The sequence below is a fragment of the Oncorhynchus mykiss genome, chromosome 15, assembly GCF_013265735.2.
Source record: "Oncorhynchus mykiss isolate Arlee chromosome 15, USDA_OmykA_1.1, whole genome shotgun sequence".
Lineage (NCBI taxonomy): Eukaryota > Metazoa > Chordata > Actinopteri > Salmoniformes > Salmonidae > Oncorhynchus > Oncorhynchus mykiss.
Window position 1 is genome coordinate 67761801 of NC_048579.1, and position 23406 is coordinate 67785206.

The 23406-nt window shown below is 44.1% G+C and overlaps 1 protein-coding gene across 3 annotated transcripts in view; it reads left to right on the top strand.

Moving 5' to 3' along the window:
- LOC110500445 (mesoderm-specific transcript homolog protein) overlaps positions 1-23402 on the top strand; it is a 51129-nt gene extending 27727 nt beyond the window's left edge. For all 3 annotated transcript variants that reach the window (XM_036945062.1, XM_036945061.1, XM_036945063.1), the window contains exons 3-12: positions 10502-10581; positions 10847-10924; positions 11234-11370; positions 11638-11696; positions 15858-15898; positions 15999-16069; positions 17838-17939; positions 18351-18427; positions 20639-20702; positions 22721-23402. In XM_036945062.1, the coding sequence (XP_036800957.1) occupies positions 10502-10581; positions 10847-10924; positions 11234-11370; positions 11638-11696; positions 15858-15898; positions 15999-16069; positions 17838-17939; positions 18351-18427; positions 20639-20702; positions 22721-22838 (827 nt within the window). In that variant the 3' untranslated portion in view covers positions 22839-23402. The remainder of the gene's footprint in view (positions 1-10501; positions 10582-10846; positions 10925-11233; positions 11371-11637; positions 11697-15857; positions 15899-15998; positions 16070-17837; positions 17940-18350; positions 18428-20638; positions 20703-22720) is intronic.
- The last annotated feature ends 4 nt before the right edge of the window (positions 23403-23406 follow it).

The following is a 23406-nucleotide window of genomic DNA, read 5'->3' on the forward strand; positions in this document are numbered from 1 at the left end:
AGACTACTGTAACCATCTAGTGGCTCCTTCATCAGTACAGACTACTGTAACCATCTAGTGGCTCCTTCATCAGTACAGACTACTGTAGCCATCTAGTGGTTCCTTCATCAGTACAGACTACTGTAACCATCTAGTGGCTTCTTCATCAGTACAGACTACTGTAACCATCTAGTGGCTTCTTCATCAGTACAGACTACTGTAACCATCTAGTGGCTCCTTCATCAGTACAGACTACTGTAGCCATCTAGTGGTTCCTTCATCAGTACAGACTACTGTAACCATCTAGTGGTTCCTTCATCAGTACAGACTACTGTAACCATCTAGTGGCTCCTTCATCAGTACAGACTACTGTAGCCATCTAGTGGCTCCTTCATCAGTACAGACTACTGTAACCATCTAGTGGCTCCTTCATCAGTACAGACTACTATAACCATCTAGTGGTTCCTTCATCAGTACAGACCACTGTAACCATCTAGTGGCTTCTTCATCAGTACAGACTACTGTAACCATCTAGTGGCTCCTTCATCAGTACAGACTACTGTAGCCATCTAGTGGCTCCTTAATCAGTACAGACTACTGTAGCCATCTAGTGGCTCCTTCATCAGTACAGACTACTGTAACCATCTAGTGGCTCCTTCATCAGTACAGACTACTGTAACCATCTAGTGGCTCCTTCATCAGTACAGACTACTGTAACCATCTAGTGGCTCCTTCATCAGTACAGACTACTGTAACCATCTAGTGGTTCCATCAGTACAGACTACTGTAGCCATCTAGTGGCTCCTTCATCAGTACAGACTACTGTAACCATCTAGTGGTTCCATCAGTACAGACTACTGTAGCCATCTAGTGGTTCCATCAGTACAGACTATTGTAACCATCTAGTGGCTCCTTCATCAGTACAGACTACTGTAACCATCTAGTGGTTCCATCATCTGTACAGACTACTGTAACCATCTAGTGGCTCCTTCATCAGTACAGACTACTGTAACCATCTAGTGGCTCCTTCATCAGTACAGACTACTGTAACCATCTAGTGGCTCCTTCATCAGTACAGACTACTGTAACCATCTAGTGGTTCCATCAGTACAGACTACTGTAACCATCTAGTGGCTCCTTCATCAGTACAGACTACTGTAACCATCTAGTGGCTCCTTCATCAGTACAGACTACTGTAACCATCTAGTGGCTCCTTCATCAGTAAAGACTACTGTAACCATCTAGTGGCTCCTTCATCAGTACAGACTACTGTAACCATCTAGTGGCTCCTTCATCAGTACAGACTACTGTAACCATCTAGTGGCTCCTTCATCAGTACAGACTACTGTAACCATCTAGTGGCTCCTTCATCAGTACAGACTACTGTAACCATCTAGTGGCTCCTTCATCAGTACAGACTACTGTAACCATCTAGTGGTTCCTTCATCAGTACAGACTACTGTAACCATCTAGTGGTTCCTTCATCAGTACAGACTACTGTAACCATCTAGTGGCTCCTTCATCAGTACAGACTACTGTAGCCGTCTAGTGTCTGCTTCATCAGTACAGACTACTGTAACCGTCTAGTGGCTCCTTCATCAGTACAGACTACTGTAACCGTCTAGTGGCTCCTTCATCAGTACAGACTACTGTAACCGTCTAGTGGTTCCTTCATCAGTACAGACTACTGTAGCCATCTAGTGGCTCCTTCATCAGTACAGACTACTGTAACCATCTAGTGGCTCCTTCATCAGTACAGACTACTGTAACCATCTAGTGGTTCCATCAGTACAGACTACTGTAGCCGTCTAGTGGCTCCTTCATCAGTACAGACTACTGTAACCATCTAGTGGCTCCTTCATCAGTACAGACTACTGTAACCATCTAGTGGTTCCTTCATCAGTACAGACTACTGTAACCATCTAGTGGCTCCTTCATCAGTACAGACTACTGTAACCATCTAGTGGCTCCTTCATCAGTACAGACTACTGTAGCCATCTAGTGGTTCCATCAGTACAGACTACTGTAACCATCTAGTGGCTCCTTCATCAGTACAGACTACTGTAACCATCTAGTGGCTCCTTCATCAGTACAGACTACTGTAACCATCTAGTGGCTCCTTCATCAGTACAGACTACTGTAACCATCTAGTGGCTCCTTCATCAGTACAGACTACTGTAACCATCTAGTGGCTCCTTCATCGGTACAGACTACTGTAACCATCTAGTGGCTCCTTCATCGGTATTCTACTGTAACCATCTAGTGGTTCCTTCATCGGTACAGACTACTGTAACCATCTAGTGGCTCCTTCATCGGTACAGACTACTGTAACCATCTAGTGGCTTCTTCATCAGTACAGACTACTGTAACCATCTAGTGGCTCCTTCATCAGTACAGACTACTGTAGCCATCTAGTGGCTCCTTCATCAGTACAGACTACTGTAACCGTCTAGTGGCTCCTTCATCAGGACAGACTACTGTAACCATCTAGTGGCTCCTTCATCAGTACAGACTACTGTAGCCGTCTAGTGGCTCCTTCATCAGTACAGACTACTGTAACCATCTAGTGGCTCCTTCATCAGTACAGACTACTGTAACCGTCTAGTGGCTTCTTCATCAGTACAGACTACTATAACCGTCTAGTGGCTTCTTCATCAGTACAGACTACTGTAACCATCTAGTGGCTCCTTCATCAGTACAGACTACTGTAACCATCTAGTGGTTCCTTCATCAGTACAGACTACTGTAACCATCTAGTGGTTCCTTCATCAGTACAGACTACTGTAACCATCTAGTGGCTCCTTCATCAGTATAGACTACTGTAACCATCTAGTGTCTCCTTCATCAGTACAGACTACTGTAACCATCTAGTGGCTCCTTCATCAGTACAGACTACTGTAACCATCTAGTGGCTCCTTCATCAGTACAGACTACTGTAACCATCTAGTGTCTCCTTCATCAGTACAGACTACTGTAACCATCTAGTGGCTCCTTCATCAGTACAGACTACTGTAACCATCTAGTGGCTCCTTCATCAGTACAGACTACTGTAACCATCTAGTGGCTCCTTCATCAGTACAGACTACTGTAACCATCTAGTGGCTCCTTCATCAGTACAGACTACTGTAACCATCTAGTGGCTCCTTCATCAGTACAGACTACTGTAACCATCTAGTGGCTCCTTCATCAGTACAGACTACTGTAGCCATCTAGTGGTTCCTTCATCAGTACAGACTACTGTAACCATCTAGTGGCTTCTTCATCAGTACAGACTACTGTAACCATCTAGTGGCTTCTTCATCAGTACAGACTACTGTAACCATCTAGTGGCTCCTTCATCAGTACAGACTACTGTAGCCATCTAGTGGTTCCTTCATCAGTACAGACTACTGTAACCATCTAGTGGTTCCTTCATCAGTACAGACTACTGTAACCATCTAGTGGCTCCTTCATCAGTACAGACTACTGTAGCCATCTAGTGGCTCCTTCATCAGTACAGACTACTGTAACCATCTAGTGGCTCCTTCATCAGTACAGACTACTATAACCATCTAGTGGTTCCTTCATCAGTACAGACCACTGTAACCATCTAGTGGCTTCTTCATCAGTACAGACTACTGTAACCATCTAGTGGCTCCTTCATCAGTACAGACTACTGTAGCCATCTAGTGGCTCCTTAATCAGTACAGACTACTGTAGCCATCTAGTGGCTCCTTCATCAGTACAGACTACTGTAACCATCTAGTGGCTCCTTCATCAGTACAGACTACTGTAACCATCTAGTGGCTCCTTCATCAGTACAGACTACTGTAACCATCTAGTGGCTCCTTCATCAGTACAGACTACTGTAACCATCTAGTGGTTCCATCAGTACAGACTACTGTAGCCATCTAGTGGCTCCTTCATCAGTACAGACTACTGTAACCATCTAGTGGTTCCATCAGTACAGACTACTGTAGCCATCTAGTGGTTCCATCAGTACAGACTATTGTAACCATCTAGTGGCTCCTTCATCAGTACAGACTACTGTAACCATCTAGTGGTTCCATCATCTGTACAGACTACTGTAACCATCTAGTGGCTCCTTCATCAGTACAGACTACTGTAACCATCTAGTGGCTCCTTCATCAGTACAGACTACTGTAACCATCTAGTGGCTCCTTCATCAGTACAGACTACTGTAACCATCTAGTGGTTCCATCAGTACAGACTACTGTAACCATCTAGTGGCTCCTTCATCAGTACAGACTACTGTAACCATCTAGTGGCTCCTTCATCAGTACAGACTACTGTAACCATCTAGTGGCTCCTTCATCAGTAAAGACTACTGTAACCATCTAGTGGCTCCTTCATCAGTACAGACTACTGTAACCATCTAGTGGCTCCTTCATCAGTACAGACTACTGTAACCATCTAGTGGCTCCTTCATCAGTACAGACTACTGTAACCATCTAGTGGCTCCTTCATCAGTACAGACTACTGTAACCATCTAGTGGCTCCTTCATCAGTACAGACTACTGTAACCATCTAGTGGTTCCTTCATCAGTACAGACTACTGTAACCATCTAGTGGTTCCTTCATCAGTACAGACTACTGTAGCCATCTAGTGGTTCCATCAGTACAGACTATTGTAACCATCTAGTGGCTCCTTCATCAGTACAGACTACTGTAACCATCTAGTGGTTCCATCATCTGTACAGACTACTGTAACCGTCTAGTGGCTCCTTCATCAGTACAGACTACTGTAACCGTCTAGTGGTTCCTTCATCAGTACAGACTACTGTAGCCATCTAGTGGCTCCTTCATCAGTACAGACTACTGTAACCATCTAGTGGCTCCTTCATCAGTACAGACTACTGTAACCATCTAGTGGCTCCTTCATCAGTACAGACTACTGTAACCATCTAGTGGCTCCTTCATCAGTACAGACTACTGTAACCATCTAGTGTCTCCTTCATCAGTACAGACTACTGTAACCATCTAGTGGCTCCTTCATCAGTACAGACTACTGTAACCATCTAGTGGCTCCTTCATCAGTACAGACTACTGTAACCATCTAGTGGCTCCTTCATCAGTACAGACTACTGTAACCATCTAGTGGCTCCTTCATCAGTACAGACTACTGTAACCATCTAGTGGCTCCTTCATCAGTACAGACTACTGTAACCATCTAGTGGCTCCTTCATCAGTACAGACTACTGTAGCCATCTAGTGGTTCCTTCATCAGTACAGACTACTGTAACCATCTAGTGGCTTCTTCATCAGTACAGACTACTGTAACCATCTAGTGGCTTCTTCATCAGTACAGACTACTGTAACCATCTAGTGGCTCCTTCATCAGTACAGACTACTGTAGCCATCTAGTGGTTCCTTCATCAGTACAGACTACTGTAACCATCTAGTGGTTCCTTCATCAGTACAGACTACTGTAACCATCTAGTGGCTCCTTCATCAGTACAGACTACTGTAGCCATCTAGTGGCTCCTTCATCAGTACAGACTACTGTAACCATCTAGTGGCTCCTTCATCAGTACAGACTACTATAACCATCTAGTGGCTCCTTCATCAGTACAGACCACTGTAACCATCTAGTGGCTTCTTCATCAGTACAGACTACTGTAACCATCTAGTGGCTCCTTCATCAGTACAGACTACTGTAGCCATCTAGTGGCTCCTTAATCAGTACAGACTACTGTAGCCATCTAGTGGCTCCTTCATCAGTACAGACTACTGTAACCATCTAGTGGCTCCTTCATCAGTACAGACTACTGTAACCATCTAGTGGCTCCTTCATCAGTACAGACTACTGTAACCATCTAGTGGCTCCTTCATCAGTACAGACTACTGTAACCATCTAGTGGTTCCATCAGTACAGACTACTGTAGCCATCTAGTGGCTCCTTCATCAGTACAGACTACTGTAACCATCTAGTGGTTCCATCAGTACAGACTACTGTAGCCATCTAGTGGTTCCATCAGTACAGACTATTGTAACCATCTAGTGGCTCCTTCATCAGTACAGACTACTGTAACCATCTAGTGGTTCCATCATCTGTACAGACTACTGTAACCATCTAGTGGCTCCTTCATCAGTACAGACTACTGTAACCATCTAGTGGCTCCTTCATCAGTACAGACTACTGTAACCATCTAGTGGCTCCTTCATCAGTACAGACTACTGTAACCATCTAGTGGTTCCATCAGTACAGACTACTGTAACCATCTAGTGGCTCCTTCATCAGTACAGACTACTGTAACCATCTAGTGGCTCCTTCATCAGTACAGACTACTGTAACCATCTAGTGGCTCCTTCATCAGTAAAGACTACTGTAACCATCTAGTGGCTCCTTCATCAGTACAGACTACTGTAACCATCTAGTGGCTCCTTCATCAGTACAGACTACTGTAACCATCTAGTGGCTCCTTCATCAGTACAGACTACTGTAACCATCTAGTGGCTCCTTCATCAGTACAGACTACTGTAACCATCTAGTGGCTCCTTCATCAGTACAGACTACTGTAACCATCTAGTGGTTCCTTCATCAGTACAGACTACTGTAACCATCTAGTGGTTCCTTCATCAGTACAGACTACTGTAACCATCTAGTGGCTCCTTCATCAGTACAGACTACTGTAGCCGTCTAGTGTCTGCTTCATCAGTACAGACTACTGTAACCGTCTAGTGGCTCCTTCATCAGTACAGACTACTGTAACCGTCTAGTGGCTCCTTCATCAGTACAGACTACTGTAACCGTCTAGTGGTTCCTTCATCAGTACAGACTACTGTAGCCATCTAGTGGCTCCTTCATCAGTACAGACTACTGTAACCATCTAGTGGCTCCTTCATCAGTACAGACTACTGTAACCATCTAGTGGTTCCATCAGTACAGACTACTGTAGCCGTCTAGTGGCTCCTTCATCAGTACAGACTACTGTAACCATCTAGTGGCTCCTTCATCAGTACAGACTACTGTAACCATCTAGTGGTTCCTTCATCAGTACAGACTACTGTAACCATCTAGTGGCCCCTTCATCAGTACAGACTACTGTAACCATCTAGTGGCTCCTTCATCAGTACAGACTACTGTAGCCATCTAGTGGTTCCATCAGTACAGACTACTGTAACCATCTAGTGGCTCCTTCATCAGTACAGACTACTGTAACCATCTAGTGGCTCCTTCATCAGTACAGACTACTGTAACCATCTAGTGGCTCCTTCATCAGTACAGACTACTGTAACCATCTAGTGGCTCCTTCATCAGTACAGACTACTGTAACCATCTAGTGGCTCCTTCATCGGTACAGACTACTGTAACCATCTAGTGGCTCCTTCATCGGTATTCTACTGTAACCATCTAGTGGTTCCTTCATCGGTACAGACTACTGTAACCATCTAGTGGCTCCTTCATCGGTACAGACTACTGTAACCATCTAGTGGTTCCTTCATCGGTACAGACTACTGTAACCATCTAGTGGCTCCTTCATCAGTACAGACTACTGTAACCATCTAGTGGCTCCTTCATCAGTACAGACTACTAACCATCTAGTGGCTCCTTCATCAGTACAGACTACTGTAACCATCTAGTGGCTCCTTCATCAGTACAGACTACTGTAACCATCTAGTGGCTCCTTCATCAGTACAGACTACTGTAACCATCTAGTGGCTCCTTCATCAGTACAGACTACTGTAACCGTCCAGTGGCTCCTTCATCAGTACAGACTACTGTAACCATCTACTGGCTCCTTCATCAGTACAGACTACTGTAGCCGTCTAGTGGCTCCTTCATCAGTACAGACTACTGTAGCCGTCTAGTGGCTCCTTCATCAGTACAGACTACTGTAACCATCTAGTGGCTCCTTCATCAGTATAGACTACTGTAACCATCTAGTGTCTCCTTCATCAGTGCAGACTACTGTAACCATCTAGTCAGTGGCTCCTTCATCAGTACAGACTACTGTAACCATCTAGTGGCTCCTTCATCAGTACAGACTACTGTAACCATCTAGTGGCTCCTTCATCAGTACAGACTACTGTAACCATCTAGTGGCTCCTTCATCAGTACAGACTACTGTAGCCGTCTAGTGGCTCCTTCATCAGTACAGACTACTGTAGCCGTCTAGTGGCTCCTTCATCAGTACAGACTACTGTAGCCATCTAGTGGCTCCTTCATCAGTACAGACTACTGTAACCATCTAGTGGCTCCTTCATCAGTACAGACTACTGTAACCATCTAGTGGCTTCTTCATCAGTACAGACTACTGTAGCCATCTAGTGGCTCCTTCATCAGTACAGACTACTGTAACCGTCTAGTGGCTCCTTCATCAGTACAGACTACTGTAACCATCTAGTGGCTCCTTCATCAGTACAGACTACTGTAACCATCTAGTGGCTCCTTCATCAGTACAGACTACTGTAACCATCTAGTGGCTCCTTCATCAGTACAGACTACTGTAGCCGTCTAGTGGCTCCTTCATCAGTACAGACTACTGTAGCCGTCTAGTGGCTCCTTCATCAGTACAGACTACTGTAACCATCTAGTGGCTCCTTCATCAGTACAGACTACTGTAACCGTCTAGTGGCTTCTTCATCAGTACAGACTACTGTAACCGTCTAGTGGCTCCTTCATCAGTACAGACTACTGTAACCATCTAGTGGTTCCTTCATCAGTACAGACTACTGTAACCATCTAGTGGTTCCTTCATCAGTACAGACTACTGTAACCATCTAGTGGCTCCTTCATCAGTATAGACTACTGTAACCATCTAGTGTCTCCTTCATCAGTGCAGACTACTGTAACCATCTAGTCAGTGGCTCCTTCATCAGTACAGACTACTGTAACCATCTAGTGGCTCCTTCATCAGTACAGACTACTGTAACCATCTAGTGTCTCCTTCATCAGTACAGACTACTGTAACCATCTAGTGGCTCCTTCATCAGTACAGACTACTGTAACCATCTAGTGGCTCCTTCATCAGTACAGACTACTGTAACCATCTAGTGGCTCCTTCATCAGTACAGACTACTGTAACCATCTAGTGGCTCCTTCATCAGTACAGACTACTGTAACCATCTAGTGGCTCCTTCATCAGTACAGACTACTGTAACCATCTAGTGGCTCCTTCATCAGTACAGACTACTGTAACCATCTAGTGGCTCCTTCATCAGTACAGACTACTGTAACCATCTAGTGGCTCCTTCATCAGTACAGACTACTGTAACCATCTAGTGGCTCCTTCATCAGTACAGACTACTGTAGCCATCTAGTGGTTCCTTCATCAGTACATACTACTGTAACCATCTAGTGGCTTCTTCATCAGTACAGACTACTGTAACCATCTAGTGGCTTCTTCATCAGTACAGACTACTGTAACCATCTAGTGGCTCCTTCATCAGTACAGACTACTGTAGCCATCTAGTGGTTCCTTCATCAGTACAGACTACTGTAACCATCTAGTGGTTCCTTCATCAGTACAGACTACTGTAACCATCTAGTGGCTCCTTCATCAGTACAGACTACTGTAGCCATCTAGTGGCTCCTTCATCAGTACAGACTACTGTAACCATCTAGTGGCTCCTTCATCAGTACAGACTACTATAACCATCTAGTGGTTCCTTCATCAGTACAGACCACTGTAACCATCTAGTGGCTTCTTCATCAGTACAGACTACTGTAACCATCTAGTGGCTCCTTCATCAGTACAGACTACTGTAGCCATCTAGTGGCTCCTTAATCAGTACAGACTACTGTAGCCATCTAGTGGCTCCTTCATCAGTACAGACTACTGTAACCATCTAGTGGCTCCTTCATCAGTACAGACTACTGTAACCATCTAGTGGCTCCTTCATCAGTACAGACTACTGTAACCATCTAGTGGTTCCATCAGTACAGACTACTGTAACCATCTAGTGGTTCCATCAGTACAGACTACTGTAGCCATCTAGTGGCTCCTTCGTCAGTACAGTGAACAGTGGACTGCTAGAAGTTGGAGCCCATCTAGTGGCTCCTTCATCAGTACAGTGAACAGTGGACTGCTAGAAGTTGGAGCCCATCTAGTGGCTCCTTCATCAGTACAGTGAACAGTGGACTGCTAGAAGTTGGAGCCCATCTAGTGGCTCCTTCATCAGTACAGTGAACAGTGGACTGCTAGAAGTTGGAGCCCATCTAGTGGCTCCTTCATCAGTACAGTGAACAGTGGACTGCTAGAAGTTGGAGCCCATCTAGTGGCTCCTTCATCAGTACAGACTATTGTAGCCATCTAGTGGCTCCTTCATCAGTACAGTGAACAGTGGACTGCTAGAAGTTGGAGCCCATCTAGTGGCTCCTTCATCAGTACAGTGAACAGTGGACTGCTAGAAGTTGGAGCCCATGTTCAGATCAGTCATCATTTGCACTTTGCAATGACAAGTTCCAAGCAGCAGTTTTAGCCCTTTACTTTGATCGATGTAACATATTTTCGTGGTGCGTGTAGCAGGTCATGGTACGTGAGGAACAATGTGTATGCTTTACTTTTCCCTCTACCAGAGACCTATGGTGCTGTAGGCAGCTCTGATGTGGTCATTCTCCTCCATGGCTTCCCTACCTCCAGCCTGGACTGGTACAAGGTAAGCTGATGAGAGAAAGGGGCTTATCTATAAAATGTTATGCACAGATCAATTGGTTTGCTGGGATCGTTCTTGTTCCACACTCTCTCAGATGGTATATTGTGAACAGAGCCATGTTCAATAGGGCACACCGTAGCAAATGGTTTTGCAACCGGTTATGAAAACAAGCATCCCTTTTTGGATTCAGGTATTTTTGTATGCCTTATGAACATGACCCAGGTATCTGGACAGGTGTCTGAATGCCAGGTCTGTTTCTGTCTTACAGATATGGGAGCCCCTGAATCGGCGCTTTAACCGTGTCATTGCTCTGGACTTCCTTGGTTTTGGCTTCAGTGACAAGCCTGTGAGTCGCAGGCTATGACAGACTTGAATTGTGGGCTAGTTCGGGGTGAAACGGTCTGAGGCATCGGTTAGAATGCCAGGGAATCTACCAGGGAGAGAGACGACACTGTTTGTGGGTTATTGTGTACAACTGTAATGACAAAGCAAGCAAACAATTGCCAATAACTGAGGAAAGGCAAGTTATGCTAACCTATACACTACAGGAAAGTAGACCAGTAGGAAAATTGCATTAACAATCTTTAAAAAATCCAAATAAGCACATTTTGTTCTAGCTAAGGTGCTCACCTAGACTGACCTTTCCCCCTGACAGAGGCCCCACCGCTACTCCATCTTTGAGCAGGCCAGTGTTGTGGAGGCGTTGGTGTCCCACCTGGGTCTGACAGAGCAGAGGGTCAACCTGCTCTCCCATGACTATGGAGACACTGTGGCCCTGGAACTGCTCTACAGGTGAGCTCTGCACTGCCGCACCAAGTAGAATGAAGTTGCCCCTAAACATTGAGCTTGTGTCAGTTTGCATTTCCCCCACTAATGGTCAACGTTGGGCTTGGAAGCCAATCCTGGAGGAATCATCATCACTGAAAGCACTCTGACATCATAGGGCTGCATCTCAATAGTCGTGTTTTCCTTTCCATTACCCAACAACACAGGAAAGGTGAAATATGATGGAGGCTGTAGAGCTTCTACTGACCCCTTCCCCATCTTTGTATCTCACAGGAGTGACCACAACAGGACTGGACACTTGACCATCAACAGCCTCTGTTTGTCCAATGGAGGTAGAGTACAGTTTCATACCTTTTCCTGATTGGCTACAGGTAGCATAAACCATACTTAAGTCAAATGTACCATTTAAATGGACAAATCAAGCCAGACAAAAACATTTTAAAGTAATGTATTCAAAGTTGTAGAGCATCATAGCCTAATGATATCAGGATCCGGGTTAATACAGAGCTGCTGAGCCAGGAATAGGAAAGTGTTAAAGCTGCAACATCAGAAAGATGTAACAACCTTACCTAGTAGCCATACTGATGGTACCCAGACAAATACACCCTGGGAAGACTCCAACCAGACCCCACCCAGAGGTCTCTCTGAGCTCCATGTCCCACAGCAGGCTCAAAGTGATGCTGGTGAAGCCCAGCCCAGGTGTTGTGGAGGAGAGCTCACGACTCCTAACCGTGGCCCTTCAGTCCGTTCGGGTTGAGCGACACTGTCTCCAACCAGACACCACCCTTAGCCTGGGAAGACTCCAACCAGACACCACCCTTAGCCTGGGAAGACTCCAACCAGACACCACCCTTAGCCTGGGAAGACTCCAACCAGACACCACCCATAGCCTGGGAAGACTCCAACCAGACACCACCCTTAGCCTGGGAAGACTCCAACCAGACACCACCCATAGCCTGGGAAGAACCATGTTGTAGCCAACAAGAAACCTGGATTATTCAGAATATATCAGAACCTTACTGCTGGTTCCTGGAAACATTCCGGCGCCGACAGAGATGACCGCCTCTCTTCGCGTTCCTAGGAAACTATGCAGTATTTATTTTTTTACGTGTTATTTCTTACATTGGTACCCCAGGTAATCTTAGGTTTTATTACATACAGTCGGGAGGAACTACTGGGTACAAGAGCAACGTCAACTCACAGTCATTACGACCAGGAATACGACGTTCCCGAAGCACATCCTCTGTTTTGCCTTCCACCCAGGACAATGGATCGGATCCCAGCCGGCGAACCAAAACAACGACGCCGTAAAAGGGGCAGACGAAGCGGTCTTCTGGTCAGGCTCCGGATACGAGCACATCGCACACCGCTCCCGAGCATACTACTCGAAAATGTCCAGTCTCTTGACAACAAGGTTGATGAAATCCGAGCAAGGGTAGCACTCCAAAGAGACATAAGAGACTAACGTTCTTTGTTTTCACGGAAACATGGCTCACTCGAGACACACTATCGGAGTCGGTACAACCAGCTGGTTTCTTCACGCATCGCGCCGACAGAAACAAGCATCTTTCTGGTAAGAAGAGGGGCGGGGGGGTATGCCTTATGGTTAACGAGACGTGGTGTGATCATAACAACATACAGGAACTCAAGTCCTTCTGTTCACCTGACTTAGAATTCCTCACAATCAAATGTTGACTGCATTATCTACCAAGAGAATTCTCTTCGATTATAATCACAGCCGCATATATTCCCCCCCAGGCAGACACATCGATGGCCCTGAACTAACTTTATTTGACTATGTAAACTGGAAACCACATATCCTGAGGCTGCATTCATTGTAGCTGGGGATTTTAACAAGGCTAATCTGAAAACAAGACTCCCTAAATTCTATAAACATATCGATTGTGCTACCAGGGCTGGTAAAACCCTGGATCATTGTTATTCTAACTTCCGCAACGCATATAAGGCCCTCCCCCACCCTTCTTTCGGAAAAGCTGACCACGACTCCATTTTGTTGCTCCCTGCCTACAGACAGAGACTAAAACAGGAAGTGCCCGCACTAAGGTCTGTTCAGCGCTAGTCCGACCAATCTGATTCCACGCTTCAGGATTGCTTCGATCACGTGGATTGGGATATGTTCCGCATTGCGTCAAACAACAATGAATACGCTGATTCGGTGAGTGAGTTTATTAGCAAGTGCATCTGCGATATTGTACCCACAGCAACTATTAAAACATTCCCAAACCAGAAACTGTGGATTGATGGCAGCATTCGCGCGAAACTGAAAGCGCGAACCACTGCTTTTAACCAGGGCAAGGTGACCGGAAACATGACCGAATACAAACAGTGTTGCTATTCCCTCCGCAAGGCAATCAAACAAGCTAAGCGTCAGTATAGAGACAAAGTAGTTGCAATTCAACGGCTCAGACACAAGAGGTATGTGGCAGGGTCTACAGTCAATCACAAATTACAAAAAGAAAACCAGCCCCATCGCGGACCAGGATGTCTTGCTCCCAAACAGACTAAACAACTTCTTTGCTCGCTTTGAGGACAATACAGTGCCACTGACACGGCCCGCTACCAAAACCTGCGGACTCTCCTTCACTGCAGCCGATGTGAGTAAAACATTTAAACGTGTTAACCCTCGCAAGGCTGCCGTCCCAGACGGCATCCCCAGCCGCGTCCTCAGAGCATGCGCAGACCAGCTGGCTGGTGTGTTTACAGACATATTCAATCAATCCTTATCCCAGTCTGCTGTTCCCACATGAACAATGGTGGCCCTCTTGAAGCCTGTTCCCAAGAAAGCTAAGGTAACTGAGCTAAACGACTACCGCCCCGTAGCACTCACTTCCGTCATCATGAAGTGCTTTGAGAGACTAGTCAAGGACCATATCACCTCCACCCTACCTGACACCCTAGACCCACTCCAATTTGCTTACCGCCCCAATAGGTCCACAGACGACGCAATCGCAACCACACTGCACACTGCCCTAACCCATCTGGACAAGAGGAATACCTATGTGAGAATGCTGTTCATCGACTACAGCTCAGCATTTAACACCATAGTGCCCTCCAAACTCGTCATCAAGCTTGATGGGTCTCGACCCCGCCCTGTGCAACTGGGTACTGGACTTCCTGACGGGCCGCCCCCAGGTGGTGAGAGTAGGTAACATAACCACCCTGCTGATCCTCAACACTGGGGCCCCACAAGGGTATGTTCTGAGCCCTCTCCTGTACTCCCTGTTCACCCACGACTGCGTGGCCATGCATGCCTCCAACTCAATCATCAAGTTTGCAGACGACACTACAGTGGTAGGCTTGATTACCAACAACGACGAGACGGCCTACAGGGAGGAGGTGAGGGCCCTCGGAGTGTGGTGTCAGGAAAATAACCTCAACGTCAACAAAACAAAGGAGATGATCGTGGACTTCAGGAAACAGCAAGTGCCGTGCTCATAGACGACAAGTGCCGTTCTCATAGACGACTAGTGCCGTGCTCATAGACGACAAGTGCCGTTCTCATAGACGACTAGTGCCGTGCTCATAGACGACAAGTGCCGTGCTCATAGACGACAAGTGCCGTTCTCATAGACGACAAGTGCCGTTCTCATAGACGACTAGTGCCGTTCTCATAGACGACTAGTGCCGTGCTCATAGACGACTAGTGCCGTGCTCATAGACGACTAGTGTCGTGCTCATAGACGACTAGTGCCGTGCTCATAGACGACTAGTGCCGTGCTCATAGACGACTAGTGCCGTGCTCATAGACGACTAGTGCCGTGCTCATAGACGACTAGTGCCGTGCTCATAGACGACTAGTGTCGTGCTCGAAGAGGGTGGAGAAAGACGGTCGTATAAACTGGGGAAGCAACAAACGAAATATTAACTTCAGATAAAAATAAAACATCCAAAAACAATTCAAGCAAACAGTACTTTAATGTTGCTCTTACCTTGTTGATAAGGATAACAATGAACAGCTCAGCAAAGCAAGGAGGCACCTAGAGACAGATGAAAGTAACATTGCTCTTGCCACCATCTTACCCTGAGCCAGTAAGTGCAGCCATGACACCCAATGAACAGTACTGATGAAGTGAGGAGAAAAGACTTGTGTATTTATAAGTTGTGTGTAGCAGACAACCTGTAAACTCACCTGTATTGTCCGATTTATTATTATATTATTTTTGACTAAGACTGCATTTACACACGCAGCCCAATTGGATATTTTTCCCACTAAATCCTGCACACCCTGCTTCTCATCAGTACCAGAGTAGCTCACCCTTGGTTTAACCCCTGCTATCCGGAATCCTTGGGATGTCCCTACCCTAAACTCTTACCCCCTCAAACTTACTTCATATGTGTACAAAGTAGATTACCGGTCAAGAACTTCAAGACAAAGTGACACATTGTTTTGATAGCCTTTGTCTTACTGTTAACTTGCCATGTTTGATTATGAAATATTTAATGTAAGTAAAAAAACATTTTTTCTTGAACAGGAATATTCCCAGAAACACACCATCCCAGATTCCTTCAGAAGGTTAGTCGACATTTACTATTCTGGATTATCTGACTTCTCTGAGCATTATGACTGCTTATTGTTGTTCTGTTGGATCATCGCCATGCTGTCTCCCACACAGCTCCTCAAGGACTCCAGCTTCCTCTCTCCAGTGCTGACCCGTCTGACCAACTACATGGTGTTCTCTAAAGGGTACATGCCTGTGTTCTCACATACGTTTCCTCCTACTGTACACATCTCTTGAATCTTTAATAACGTGGACACAGAAGGGACACATGAGCTCAAGCTAACAGCGTTGCAGCAAGGGGCTCAGTCAATTATATATTTTTTCATTGTGTATTTTGAATGATCTGCAGTGAAATACATTACCTTTACATGCACAGTCATACATCAATATTAAAGTTACAAGTTATGGCAGTAGGCAGATTATGCAATAGTCATGTAAACACTTTACTCTGTTTATCAAAATCTGACAACGTTCTGTTTATGAACGCCCAGAGCGCATTCTGGCACTCCAGATGGAATTTACGAACACACCCAAGTGTCTATTTACGATGTGTTCGTAAATTCACTCAGAGTGCGCTCTGGGCGTTAGTAAATCCAGAGCATTGTCAGATTGTCCGTTAGTAAATTCAGAGCGTTTCGCTCTCTTGAGTATTCAGAGCGCACACTGGACGCTCTGGCCGAGGAGTAGGGTTGATCCAAGCGTTCTGACCTCACAACGGCAGTCAAGCACCCAAGCCGTTGGCTAGATTGCTAGCTACTTCCAGACAAAAATGAGAACCTCACTCTGACCATTCTACTCGCCCTGGCAGAGCTGGTTTGGCTGTTTTCATGTTTCATGCAACAATTTAATTACGCTTTTTTTGCCGACATTTACTGGCACCGGCCATATTATTCTGCGCTCTGGCACTCAGACAAGAGCGCTCTGAAATCGAAGTAGATACCTAGAGTGAATTTATGAACACACCCTTAGTGTTACATTTAACTGCCAGTGCCAAATAATGCAAATTGAAAACTAACTTTATGCCTACCTGTGTTAATTTCCATCACAGGAATATAACTTAGCTTAGGCAGGCTAGGAAACACGAGGGACTCTGATTTCAAGAGAGAATACTTCTGTTGAAAGAATGAGACAAGATATCTGCTCCGGTGTATTAGCAACAACTCCTCACATTCTTGAGCTAACATAACTGTTTAGAGTAGGCATGTGCGGTGGCTCCTGTAGGATATAAGGTTCATCAAAAGGAACACACAACAAGGGCTACATAGCGAACATAAATACAACTGTTTGTTATGTATTGACCATTAAATTGGCATATGCGATGCTGTGTATGTGAATTGACGCACTCTACTCTCGCACGCAAATTTTGACGGCGTGTGTCTGTGGTTTCGGCTTCAGAAGTAGTTTTCACATACAAGCTTTATATGTCAAATATGCTTCCCAAAAATAACGTGGTCGCGGTGGTAGAACGTTTATTTTGATTAGCGATTTTCTGCATTTGTCAGAGTGCCATCGGGTAACCTGATTCCAGACGTGTCCATGTAAACATGATTATTAGAGAAATCGTTATTCTTACAAAGCATGTAAACGTTTGAATCGAACTATTATATTAATGACTATCCGCAATAACCGCATTAATGTGTGCATGTAACCGTAATGACATATTTACAGTAAGAACATCGTTGGCAAGTTCACTTGGCACAAATAGTACATCTCTAGTTATGTCCATTCAGCTAAATTATAACCCCCTCAACCATTTTTACTGTTTCAAAGATGAACACATTTTATTTAAATATTATGAAGATATTTATATTCGCTGCAAATCATAGCTGACGAAACAAACTGAGTAAAAACATGGAGGATGACCTAACCAGCACTCAACTGTGTTTGAGTGAACATATTTCATGTACTGTAAAGATGTAGCATTTACCCTGTTTACTCTTGGTTTCATGTCAGGCTTGGGGACGTGTTTGGTCCTTACACCCAGCCCACAGACGCGGAGTTCTTGGACATGTGGACAGGTGTCCGCTTCAATGATGGGAACCTGGTCATGGACAGGTACTGTACCATATACACTGTTCAGACCTCACTAGTTAAATACCTATACATACGGAATAGAGTAGTCACTAGACAGATCACTGACTCATTTCAAACTAACATGGCTAGTCAAATTTGGTGTTATTTGATACATTGTTATAGGTGAAAGAAATTGATTTCAAAAAAGTGATTTTAACCCAAACAAATTGCACTGAATAAATGTGCACATTTTCCATCTAAATTCTAATGTACTGTATATGAACAGAATTGTTTCCACCTGCATAGATTATGTGGTCAACCCTTGTACTTTTCATTTGATATAATTCATTAGCGTAAAGCTAGTTTCCCATTTCTTCCTATACAGTGATGGATAAAAGTGATTGATCTGTGATTAATAGTGATGGTAATAAGATGGCATATCCCTTCTCCTAGTATCCTGCAGTTTATTAACCAGAGGGACGAGCACCGAGACAGATGGGTTGGTGCTCTCACCTCTACTTTCATCCCTGGTGAGTACTGTCTGTCTAGTTGCTGAGCAAGGATTGAAACATCAATGCCCGGTTTATGTGAAGTTTGTTACACTAGAGTGTCTCAAGTTATGATTGAACCTTTGATAACTGAATGAAAACAAAAAATGATATAATCTCATAGATGAGTGATATACTGTGCCTTCAGAAAGTATTCAAACCCCTTGACTTTTTCCACATTTTGTTGTTACAGCCTGAATTTAAAATTGATTAAATGTAGATTTTGTGTCACTGAATACCCCAATCCCTTTGTTATGACAAGCCTAAATAACGTAAAGAATAACAATGTGCCTAACAAGTCAGATAATAAGTTGCATGGACTAACTCTGTGTGCAATAATGGTGGTAACATGATTTTTGAGTGACTACCCCGTCTCTGTACACCACACATACAATTATCTATAAGGTTCCTCAGTGAATTTCAAGCACAAATTCAACAACAAAGACCAGGGAGGTTTTCCAATGACTTGCAAAGAAGGAGACCTATTGGTAGATGAAGAAAAGAAAAAAAAAGCAGACTTTGATTACCCCTTTCAGCATGGTGAAGTTATTAATCACACTTTGGATGGTGTATCAGTACACCTAGTCACTACAAAGGTACAGATGTCCTTCCTAATTCGGTTGATGGAGAAGAAGGAAACCGCTCAGGGATTTCAACATGAGGCCAACGGGGATTTTTAAACTAGTTAGAGTTTAATGGCTGTGATAGGCGAAAACTGAGTATGGCTCAAAAACACTGTAGTTACTCCACAATGCTAACCTAAATTACAGCGTGAAAACAAGGAAGCCTGTTAAGAATTAAGAATAAAAATATTTCAAAATGCATCCTGTTTGCAATAAGACACTAAAGTAATACTGCAAAAGATGTGGCAAAGAAATGTACTTTTTGTCCAGAATACAAAGCATTACTTTTGGGCTAAAGCCAACACATCACCGAGTACCACTTCATATTTTCAAGCATGGTGGTGTCTGCATCATGTTATGGGTATGCTTGTCATCGGCAAGGACAAGGGAGTTTTTTAGGATATGAAAACAAAATGTAATAGAGCTATGCACAGGTCAAAATCCTAGAGGAAAACCTGACTCAGTCTGCTTTCTAACAGACACTGGGAGACAAATCCAGCAGGACAATAAACTAAAACACAAGGCCAAATCTACACTGGAGTTACTTACCAAGATGACATTGAATGTTCCTGAGTGGCCTAGTTATAGTTTTGACTTAAAAATCGACTTGAAAATCTATGGCAAGACTTGAAAATGGCTGTCTAGCAATGATCAACATCGAACTTGACTGAGCTTGAAGAATTTTTTAAAGAATAATGGGCAAATATTGTACAATCCAGGTTTGCAAAGCTTTTAGACAGACCCAGAAAGACTCACAGCTGTAATCACTGCCAAAGGTGATCCTAGCATATATTGACTCAGGGGGTTGAATACCTTTCTTATCCAAATATATTACTGTTTATTTTCCATTACCACCCCACCACAGTATTTTGGATAGTTCGTTGACAGAAAAAATGACAAACCTATTTTAATCGCATTATGAGACAAGAAAAATGTGTAAATAGTCAAGGACTGTGAATCCTTTCTGAAGGTACTGTAATGATAGAAGGGCAATGGCAGGAAGTTTTAAGATAATGATTTACTGTCTGTCATTCATTCAACTCCACCACTGCTGTTCTATCTGTTGATGTTGATTTCCTGCAATAGGTAGGTTTGTGCCTACTATGAAACTGCACAAAACCAAGTTACAGTGGCATGTCAGTTAGTACACTTCTGAATGCCGTTGTACAGTGACTGTAAGCTGTAAAACTCCCCTCTAGTTTAGACTGAGGTGACCAGCGAGTCAGTCAGTGAGGCTAAGCTACTTAGCACAGTCTAATACCTCCCAGGAGTTTATTAGCCCATCTGTGCCCCATTAAGGTTAGCTGGTAGTGGCGTGAACGGTGTGATCCACACCTCCCTCCCTACTACACATGGTCCCCATCCCCATAGAATCCTGTTCAACATCTCACCGCGAAGCGTTTCGGCGTGTCATCACTAGATGCATTGTAACATTTGATTGTTATGAGAAGGCATGTGGATTTAATTAGATGCTAATTGACTAACCTGTCATGGGAAGGCTAAAAACATTTTTTTTAAGTTCATGGAATCCCATTCCTCCACGTGATCTCTCTACCTCCTTGTCTTTCAGTTCATATGATCTATGGACCCCTGGATCCAGTCAACCCTCACCCCCAATTCATCTTCCTTTACCAGTAAGTGCACCTCTTCCATACTCTTATCCAATTGCCATGCATTGAGTTATTTAAGGTGTTGGTGAGAGTTTCATTCACATGCACTGGATCATTGCCATTCACTTGCATTGGGTAGTTACATTTGTGAGTGTAGGACTATTCAATGAGTTTTGCTAGGGTTGAGCTTGCATGGGAAATGCTGTCTTTCCATATGAAGAGCTGTAGTATCATGTACAACCACATGATGGGGGGTGTTTACAGTGAGTGTCTGAGGCATAATGTACTCCTGTTTTTTCCTGTTTCAAATCAGGGAAAAGGGGATACCTAGTCAGTTGTACTACTGAATGCATTCAACTGAAATAGGATCTAATGTTTTGTCGACGTCTAAAACATTAATTTAATACACTTTCTATGGCGTGTCGAGCCTTTATTTTGTCATAAGGTAGTATGACTTGTTGTTGGAGCACAAGCCTGTACATTCCTTCTAATGTCTGCAAAAATACCAGGAAGGGTATTCAAGCCCTACACACAGACAGAAAGTATATTGTAGAAGTATTTTTGGCCTCAAAGCTCAGTCCATAGGTTGTGTAGAATGTTAAATGCACTCTGTCAGAGCAGTTTATCGTACTAACAGTAATTGTCACTACCTGGCATCGCGAAGTTCATGGGTTCAAATCCCATCCAATGTCATTTTTAACATGAACCTCCTCTCTTCAGATGTCTACCTTTTTTAACAAGTGTTTCCTAGTTAGTGTGAAGGGGTCTGTGGCGCTGGTGGATGCTCCCTGTCTCACACACACATGAGGTTGCTGGTTGGAATTGAAGAGGACCACCCTTCATCTCTGAGATGGGGAGCGAAGAGGACATGGTCCCTGTATTCAGAGATATAAATGCAGATGGCTGTGTAATAATTCACCAGAAAGACCATGGTTAAATCTTGAAAAAAAATATTTAGTCTTTGCTTCTGCTTGCCTCGAACTCTACTCACTTCTCCCCTCTCGGTTGCTACCTTCCTCCACCACCATACTTGAAGTGGTCCGTGTCAGTTGCTGGAGTTTCAGCTGGTCCGGTTTGATCATTTCTTTAGGGCCTATCTGGATAGATCCTTCTTTTGACTCTCTCACCATTTGTCCAACCAACGCTTCGCACTGCTAATTACCACCCCAGGATATCTTACGGTCCCTGCCAAGTCTTTCCCCATGGACACTGAGAGGCAGACATCTTTCTCTTATGCCACCATCTTTCATGACGTCTTTGTCTCCAACATAAGGCTGTAGTCCGAAAAAGCAGAAAACATGTTCTTTGTTCCGGTCGGTCTGTAGCCTTCTGACAGCCTCTGTGCCACAGGATATATTGAGGCTATAACCTTCGCTACAGAACCACTCGGGTTTTGAACCATTATCTTGCTCTGCAAGCCACTCAGCCACTGCAGGATTTAGATTGTTTATTATATATATTTATATTTTTACTTCAAAGTTACTCAACATTCAATCCAACAGAGAGGGAAAAGAGACTTGAATCTTACTTGTGAATCAAGACAATGCACCACCATTGGCCTTGAGTTGTGTGGGATTTGTAGACTGATGTAAGGCACCACAATTACGCAGAACTAAAGTGAAGATTTGAACCCCCGTCTGACTCGATTGAAGGCGACTGACCAGAACGAGAAATTGTAGGCTATATAGAAATGTCGCTCAAATTGAAAATCATTACAGAAAATGATTTCTATCAGCCTAATGGCTCTGTAGCTAGATCTCACATTCTAGTGTTCGGAATTGTAAACAAGGCTGCATGTAATTTCGCTAAATGTGACTCCGCGCAGCCAAAGGAAATGTGCGCTTTAGGTATAATGCTAGGAGACGCTAGTGTGACAGCGCTAATGCATTCCACCACTATGCGGATGTCGGCTAAACCGGAACTGATTGATTAGAGTAGTATTTGGGTTTCTGTATATATATCCCCCATCATTCATTTGGGTATTACAGAAGAGAAAGTATTCATTTTGTCCCTCCCAACCCAATGTTGTCATTTTCCTTCAGGAAACTGGTGCAGAGGTCTACTGTGTCGGTTCTAGATGAACACATCAGCCATTATCCCCAGCTGGAGGACCCAACTGGCTTCCTCAACGCCTACTTCAGCTTCATCAACGCCTTCTGAGCCAACTCATCAGCATAAAACATTTGCGAGCATAACCTCATGTCATGCTCACAACGGGAAGGTTAAAACATTTTTGCAATAGGAAAACAACCACACATTTCTTATTGGAGTTCAGCCCTGTTTCAGTGTTTTCTTCCATTTGGTGCCTAATGAACACATTTTCACATCTCCCATTGTGGAAAAAGTTGTGACTGGCTCAGTCGTGAACAAACACCCATAATTGAAAACCTCCAGCCTGGATGAGAACTGTGCACATTGAATCATAGCTGATATGACACACAGTAATCTTGAATCCATTCCTGGTATGTCATCAAAGAGCCAAGTTGGACAGATACTGTCTCCTGCTACTCGGTATAAACAAAATGACAGTACTGAATAGATCAACTACTGCTGTAGGGACATAGGAAATCTTACTGGAAGCATGAAAGATCACCCAAGGTAATCTCATCTATGGGGTCCAATCTATTTGTTGTTTATGACAAATTGATGGGTTGCAACCTGTTACGAATTACAAAGAAAATAATTTTGATATGATTTCTAGAAATAAAAGGAGTTTTCCATAAAGCTT